The sequence below is a fragment of the Chaetodon trifascialis genome, chromosome 4 (assembly GCF_039877785.1).
Source record: "Chaetodon trifascialis isolate fChaTrf1 chromosome 4, fChaTrf1.hap1, whole genome shotgun sequence".
In the NCBI taxonomy this organism is placed as follows: Eukaryota; Metazoa; Chordata; class Actinopteri; order Chaetodontiformes; family Chaetodontidae; genus Chaetodon; species Chaetodon trifascialis.
The window spans coordinates 20979391-20987831 of NC_092059.1; the positions used below are offsets into that span (position 1 = coordinate 20979391).

Here is an 8441-nt window from a genome sequence, read left to right on the forward strand (position 1 = left end):
CTGTTGGCGACATTGAACAGGGACATACAGTAAAACCTGCGCTCTCTCTCTCTCTTACTACTACTCTTGGAAGAGTTCGCATCTGATCCATCATTTCTCATCTCTATTCTTTCTTTTTTCTTCCTCCCTGAAACACATGAGTACACCCAATAGGATGAATTCTGCTTAAAGATACATTACTGTGAGGGAGTGGTGGTGTACTTTTTTGTAGTGTTAATAAATTAGACTTTTTGGAAATATTTAATGTGTCCACTCTCACTGATTCCCATTAACTCATTGCATGGCTTAAGGTACGTGGTTTTAAAGAGTTGCACAGTTGGTATACACATTCAAGAGACTGAAAAGACCGAAACGGTGCGCATTATCAAATGTGGTGGGCCTGTCTGGTCCAATATGCCAGGGCCGATTTCTTGTCCCAGTCCACCCCTGCATTACAGTATTAGCAATTTTACTTGTGTAAAAGATTTGAATATCAGTGACGGTTTTACAGTCAGTACAGTTTTGAGGTACTGCTCCATTTTCTTCTACTTTATATTTTTATTCCACCACATTTCAGAGGCATAAATTTTACTTTCCATACTACATTTATGTAACAGCTGTAGTTACAAGTTGCTTGGCAGATTAACATTTAACATAAAAAGGTAATGATTAATTTCCATCCATCCATCCATCCATCCATCCATCCATCCATCCATCCATCCATCCATCCATCCATCCATCCATCCATTGTCTATACCCGACCATCCCTTTTCGGGATTGCGGGGGGGCTGGAGCCTATCCCAGCCGTCAACGGACGAGAGGCGGGGTACACCCTGAACCAGTCGCCAGCCGATCACAGGGCAACATATACAAACAGACAACCATTCACGCACACTCACACCTAAGGGAAATTTAGAGTCACCAATTAACCAAATGAACATGTTTTTGGTCTGTGGGAGGAAGCCGGAGTGCCCGGAGAAAACCCACGCATGCACGGGAAGAACATGCAAGCTTCACACAGAAAGGCCCTTCCCGACCCGGGGATCAAACCGGCAACCTTCTTGCTGTTAGGCACGCGCACTACCTGAAGGCAGCTGGAACATTTACTTGTAAATGTTTACACCGTGCCGCCCTGTAATGACTATTTTATAAAATGTAAAGCATTGTTACAGGTTTATCTGGATCTGTTCCCGCATGTGAAAGTTTGACAGTTAGTGCTGTTGAAGTACTTACTGAAAAGATTTGATGCTCAAGGATCGCTCGTTTGGTTCTCTGATCTTGTCTCGATACAATGATTTCTGTGTTGGCGATGTGAAAGCTGTGAAATCATCTGGTGAAATGAAGCGGCTCTCTCTATATATACACTTGGTATAGAATGGACAATATGATGTCATGTGTTCTGTCTTCTTATTCTGATTCTGATTCTCTGAGTCCATTCTAAAGCATCGCCTGACAGCCAGAGTTCATAAACATTTCATTAAAAAAAAGAGTTTAAAACAATGAAACGGATTATCAAACAATTTCTAACACAATAAAACAGAGCAGAGCTAAAACATTTCAGTGAGATTTAATGGGAAACTGACCACACCATTTAATTATGAGCCTCAAGCACGTTGAGATGTTCATTAACGCCATTTTCAACAAGCTGCATTTATTTGCCTCCATAAAAGTGAAACGTTTGCTTTTATAATACATCTGTGGACACAAGCACGTGTAACACCTGATGAATCCAATATTTTACATCTAACAGAGGCATTAAACAGTTTTAAGATGAAGAAATACATTTCAAAAATAAACTTGAGTCATATAATGTGCAGTATGAAGAAGCAGCTCCTCTGTATGGAGGCACAACACTTTCAGGCCATGAATTGGTGTGCTACAAAGCAGACCTGGTTTGCTTTAAAACACAAGAAACATGTCTAGAGACACCCTCTGATCACAGGCTGCAGGGTCAAGAGATCAACCTTTATTATGTTAAGATCTGCTTTTTGCTAATTATCATTATGAGGAGTAGCAGTGGAGGAAGTCACAATATTTATTGAAACATCCCTAAAAAAAACTAAAACATCATTCTGATTTAATAACTTAAAGATGGAGTACTATTAAATGTATCATGGACATGAGTCTGTGATTAGAAAGCTTTGTAGTTCATGGTTATATTTGGTTTCAGATGAACAAAACACTTTGCATATTAATAGAAACTTTTTCCAAACTTTTCTTCTGATATGAAGTCACATTTTTCTGTTTTCTGCGACTAAACACTCAACATGTAGTGTTCTTGTTTCTAATAAATTAAGTGTCTTCTGCCATGAGAATGAGCTACAATGCACGAATGCCCTACAGTGACACCACCCCAGCTAATGTTGCTTTAAAACGTCGGAAAGACAACTTTTTGGATAAGTGGCAACAAATATATGTACAGCTAGCATGTTAGCACTGTTGGTTTGCTAACAACTGTATGCTAACATCTTATGATAACTAGCAATGTGCTGGCATCATAATACTGCGACTCTCTGGTTAAATATCAACAATAACTAGGCAAGACTAAGTATTTTTGATATACCAAGAGAAAGCGTACATTTACAAAGAGAAAGACGTTAACAAGTGGTGCAATACACTGGCTCCTTCTTCTTTGTGTGTTATGGCGGATACTATGTGAAAACCGTGTAGTGCCATGTTCTGTACTAGGACACTTTCGACACTTTCACTCACATTCACATTTCAATGAGGTTTATTTACCAGTAAATCATATCAAAAACTAATGCAGTCTAACACAGCAGTTTGGCATTAAATCTTCCTGTCATAAAGGTTTTTTTTTCTTTATAAAGAAAAACATAACAAAAACTTTAATACAGAGGGAATGAGATGTGGTTATTGTTACATACACACAGTGTATTATATAAGGTTTGCAACGTCAAAGTCCAGCCTGCGTGGTTTTACATAGTTCATTCATTTTTTCCAATGTAAAACAAATAGGTCCCTCTTTTAATTCTGCTGTCATTCTCTCCATCCTACAAATGTCCATTGTAATGTCCATCCACATGTTCATGGTTGGGCTTTCCTGTGGAAGCCATTTTTTCATCAGGGTCTTTTTGCCAGCCACCTACAAAATACTAAACAAATATTTGTCTGTCTTTGGCCATCTTTTAGACAAAAAAAATAAAATTTTACTTTCCAGAGGCAGGTGACTTCCAAAAATTTCATTATGTATTCCCTTCCAGTTAGTTTTAATAACATGACAGTTCCAAAAAACATGATAATAATTTGCATTTGTATTTCCACAATTTGTATTGCAAACTAGCACATCAGAACAGCGGTCATGGAGCCTCATATGCTGGGTTGGTGAGGTAGTTGATGGTCCACACAGCCAAGTGGCAGTCTACTCCAACTCCTTCCAGCTAAGACCAGCTACCTGTTAAGACTAATATCTAGCAGTTAAATTTATTAAACCATCAATAAGACAAGATAAGTTTTTGTGCATCAACTGCTGTATTGCTATAACAAGTTCTTGATCATTTTGATGTAACATTACAATTAGGTAGCTGAATGGTTACAGTTTTGCCACATACCTGCGATGTCACTGGTTCAGTTCCAGCTGGAGACCCTTGATGCATCATATACCCACCTCTCCCTTCCCATGTTTCCTGTCTGGTTTAGTTGTCAAAGTGTCCAATTAAGGAAAAATGCCTCCATTCAAAATACAAATAATCTTTTGAAAAAGAGATAAAAAGATGTTCAAAATACACTGGAAGAGGAATAAGATCAACTATAGGCCGATATCCAAACTTCCATTCATCAGTAAGATACTGGAAAAGAAGAAAGTTTCAGTCCAATTGAGTCCTTCCTCAAAATAATATCCTGGAGGAATTTCATGGAGGCTTTAGAACAAACTACAGCACTGAAACTGCTCTGACTAAAATAATGAGCAACGTCAGACTAAATTCTGATTAAAATTAGGTGCAGCCTTTGTCCATTACATCCTAAAGCTCTGAAACACATATCAGGAAAGCAGCTCACTGAAAATATTCAAAAGAAAGCTAAAAATTTATCTCTTTAGCCTTTAACTATCTAAGACTTCCTGATAAAGGCCTGAAACTTGTGTTTTGCCTCACACTTATGAAGTGCTACACTTCTTTTAAAATGTGTTTTATTTGATATTATGCATCATATCTACTCTATTTTATGTCTCTATACTTTTGTGTCATTATCTGGATTTTCAGCATTTTCATTCAAGATATCAAAAGATATCAAGATATCCTTTTGATATATGTTTAACTTCCCACTAATGGGACCACATGCTGACAGTGAAGATAAAAAGCAGCAGGACAGTCAGATGTTTCTGGAAGAATTGCTCATAAATCATTCATGGAATAATTCATTAAGATGTATTTGTTGAGCCTCCATAAAATTATATCCAACAAAAAATGAGTCAGAAAAAATTCAGGCCATGTGACCCCAGTCTGCCTCCAGATGACTGTGGGTCAAGACGTGAACTTTCCTTCATAAAATAGTGGAACAGGAAATGGTTGAGGCCATGGAAACTTATTTTTATTTCACTTTGATACCAGTGCAACTTGAATAAATGCGAGAGTTTAAGAGTGACATCTGCAGGCTATTTGGGCCACAACTGAAGCATAACATTAGCACCAAGTCTCGCTGCCAAGTTTTCTGCAAGAAATATTTCTATATGGCCTACATCATAAACATCCCTCAACTGACCCACAGGTTTGGAGGGGAAAAAAAACTATAAAAATAAATGATTTGTAATGACTAGAGTATATTCAATTAAAGTGAATATGAAACATTTTATTCTCCAAAAAAAAACAAAAAAACAAAACACATGAACTCCAGTGCCAGCAGTGTAATGTTTTTGTTTTGTTTTTACTTAGCCTGCTCCTTTAATGAAATAGCTTTGCGACCGTCGTCACGACACTATCTACTTGCTTTACGACTATTTTGAAGGCTGATTCAAAATGGAGTAAAGCTCAGAGGAGCGCGTATAACTGAATCTAGTTCCGCAGGCTTATCCTCATCTTTTCGTCGTTTTTTCTTCAACGGGTTGCTGCTGGTTAGAAAATCAGTAACTCCTGCAAAATGACGGAAGAAAAGAAGACCGGCTCCCTGGGTTTCTTCTCTAGCTACGACGATTTGAGCGACAGCAGCGATGGCAGCGACTCGGACGAGGAGGGAGAAAGTCGAAAGAAGACGGGCACAGATGCTCCGGGAAGCGGTGCTCAGTCCTCCCAACACGGCACCAAACGAACTGCCGGTGGAGCTCCTCTACCCAGACCTGACGAGCTGTTCGGCTCCGTGTCCAAGCCCGCTTTCCTCTACAACCCCCTGAATAAGGAGATAGACTGGGATAGTCTCACGGTCAAAGCTCCGGAAGAGGTAAACATCCAAGGTGGAAAGTATTAGACAGACACCGCTCATCTGGCTCCACGTGTGAAGTTAAACTCGGGCTGACTATCTGCAGTTTCTTCATGCAAAATATGAACATTATCATTTTCCACTCATTTGTTTGTTATTATTACATTGACTGGGAGATTCATTGATTAATAGTCAGAAAAATTGGAAAATTGTTCCCAGAACCCAAATCGATGGCTTCAAATTATTTGTATTGTCAAGCAAAAGGTCATATTCAGTTTACAACTACATAAAATGAATAAAAGAGCCAAATATTTGAGAAGTCAAAACCAGCGACTTTGGCCCGTTGGCTTGATAAGGGCAAGTCCCTTATCAATCGGTTATCAAACAATCGGCTATTTATCATAAATTGTTGTGGCATTAATGCTGATAGCCTCACTGATTAGTCAGCAGTATTTGGCAGACGAGCACAGACTAGCTGTCTTAATGTGTGGGACTTGTCACAGGCTGCGTGCTGTCATCTGTACCTTACCACCGCTGCTCCCTACATTTGTGGGAGGCTTTCAATTTTCAGAGTAGCAACTTTTCTGAACGTTTCGTTTGTTACTTCCTCTAAGCCAATGAAATGTTCCTCTGTTACTTGCAGCCTGCCAGAGTGTTCAAGCCGTGGAAGACGAACGCCGTGCCCCCTCCTGAGAGCTATGTCACAGAGCCAGAGAAGAAGAAGGGACCTCCGCCAGGCATGGACATGGCCATAAAATGGTCCAATGTGTACGAGGACAATGGGGATGATGCACCGCAGCCTTACACTGGCAACGCCCGCTTCTTACCCACAGAGGAGCAACCCTCTGACTCAGGTTAGTCCTGCGATGCTTCCTTACTGCTGTCATCACACCAGTTCTTTGACAGTTTTACACCAACTGACTCTGCTGTGGTGGACCGTGCTTCAAGTATTTGCTGTGCCAAATGGTGCACCTATTTAGACGCCTTGTCGGTGCATGTATGGTTGAGGCACACCTTTTCAGGTGGTAGTATTATGTCCCAATCATGTTAAATGTTGATATGCTTTTAAACATATATTAGACGACAAATATGTGTCGAGCAAAACCCAACATGTTACATGAAAAGGTTTAGAGCTGCAGCAGTTAATCGATTTGTTGTCAGTTGCCATAATGGATTGATTGGGTTGAGTCATTTTTTAAAAGAAAAAAGTCACATTTTTCTGATTCCAGCTTCTTAAATGTGAATAATCTCTCACTCTTTTCGACAATAAACTAAATCTCTAAATGTTCTCAAAACATTTCAGGACAAAATCTTGTGCTTTGGGAATCACTGATAGCCATTTGCTGACATTTTGAAGACCAAACAAGTAATCCATTAATCGAGAAAATAGTCAACAATGGAAATAAGTGTTAGTTGCAGCCCTAAAAAGGTTTATGTGACTTCTGTACCATTTGCCAACTAAAGTCAAAAGGAATGATGTGTACACTTGCAGCAAATTAAGTGGATTAAGAGGGCTGTGTCACTGGTGCCCAAAGATGCAAAGCTCAGCTGCATCACTGAACTCATCTTGGTGGAAAATGGGTGTTGGGAAGCATAAAAAGAGACCTGCTTTGGCTCTATCTTCCCCTGTATGAAAAGAGAGCCTGTTGTCATGTTTTAAAAGTGTGCTGTTGAGTAATTAAAACAATCATTTTCCTCTCTCCTGCACCCCTCACCCACCTGGTGGTGATCAGATGAGGAATCAGAGAAGAGTGATATGTCTCAAAAGAAACGTCGCGTGGAGACCTTCCAGCAGAAGGAGAAGAGGAAGAGGGACATGGGACAAGCTACCTCTGACAAGAATTTCGTAGAGGAGGAGAAAAGGATCCTCAGGCAAAAGGTTGAGTGAGGCCTAAACTGCCTGCAACAGGGAGTCTGTCCCTCACTCAAACATGTTCAGTCAGCCGAGAACATTCACAGATATTAGCACAATGGCCCATGCGAGCATAGACAAGTATTTCACCCGTATGTTGTCATAATTTGCAATATTAGAATATTTGTTTTGTTTTCAAAGGACTGTCAGCACCCCGTCAGAAAAAAGGGTGCAGTGTACAGATTGTCCCGCTGCAAAATTTTCAACTGAAGAACTTTGATTGTGTAAATCCCTGCGGAATATTTTCCAAAGATAAAGGAAAATTCAGGTGTTTTGCAGTTGTATTTTCATAGTTTTGGCCATCATCCTCACACGCTCTCTTCCAAGCTCACAGGGATGAGCGGTTATCTATAGACACAGCTTTACAACATGTGCTGGGCATTACCAAAAAAGTGATTCAGCGTTTTACCAGAACCACCAGGGGTGAAGGCCAAAGCTACAAAAAAATCTGTCACTTTAAATGAGAGATCAGCCCGATCACATCAAACATTAAGTGTGGTTAATGTTGGTTTTGCCTCCTCTTTGTTTTCATTTAAGGAGCTAAAATAACAGTGACGTGTGGCCGTGGTGGTTTACTTGGTCTGTGTTTGTCTTGTATTATAGGACATATCTAATCACCTCTGAAATATGACTGTGTCGTGTTAATTCAGTGACCTTTCTTTAAGAATGTGAGAAAAAAACGGCTGTAAATCTGTTGAAGTTACATTGTAAAAAGATGCTTGTTCTTCCTGCTCATGGGCACTAGATGTCGCCCTTCAGCTGCACTAGAAAACACTCCCCTCATGTTTGTAGTGAAGTCTGCTGCACTTTGGGTAAACTCTGAGCACCCGCATTACAACCAGGGTCAGCGTGTGTACCGTTTGTCAGGGAGGGAGTTCTGTTCTTCGATTTGGAAGTTCGTCTCGTCTCAGTTCTCATGAGATACTTGATGCGTACAGGCTTTTTATTTCATCTTGTGTACCTTGTGTCACACATCTGTGTGAAACGAACCTTCCTGCATGTTTAGTATGATATCAGATGATGTTTGCAGCGTTGTACTGTTTTATGAACCTTTTCTTTCTGCCAGCAGATGTGTTGATTCAGTGCAAACAGTTGTATAAGGATAATTTTATAGTTTGTTTTCATTGTGATATTATTCATCATAAACCACTTAGGCAATAAAAAGGTGTTTTACTGGTGG

General features: G+C 39.8%; 1 protein-coding gene across 1 annotated transcript; it reads left to right on the forward strand.

Annotated features, from left to right (window-relative positions):
- Window positions 1-4926: 4926 nt before the first annotated feature.
- c4h1orf52 (chromosome 4 C1orf52 homolog) lies at window positions 4927-8441 on the forward strand. Its single transcript, XM_070961806.1, has 3 exons — window positions 4927-5370; window positions 5993-6203; window positions 7083-8441. The coding sequence occupies exons 1-3, from the start codon at window positions 5074-5076 to the stop codon at window positions 7235-7237; spliced, it is 663 nt and encodes a 220-aa protein (XP_070817907.1). The 5' UTR covers window positions 4927-5073; the 3' UTR covers window positions 7238-8441.

Excerpts from the sequence above, each read along its gene's own strand:
- c4h1orf52 (XM_070961806.1), top strand. The coding sequence starts at position 5,074 with ATGACGGAAGAAAAGAAGACCGGCTCCCTGGGTTTCTTCTCTAGCTAC. Across the intron at positions 5,371-5,992 it reads CGGTCAAAGCTCCGGAAGAG|CCTGCCAGAGTGTTCAAGCC; the intron begins GTAAACATCCAA and ends TGTTACTTGCAG. Across the intron at positions 6,204-7,082 it reads GGAGCAACCCTCTGACTCAG|ATGAGGAATCAGAGAAGAGT; the intron begins GTTAGTCCTGCG and ends GGTGGTGATCAG.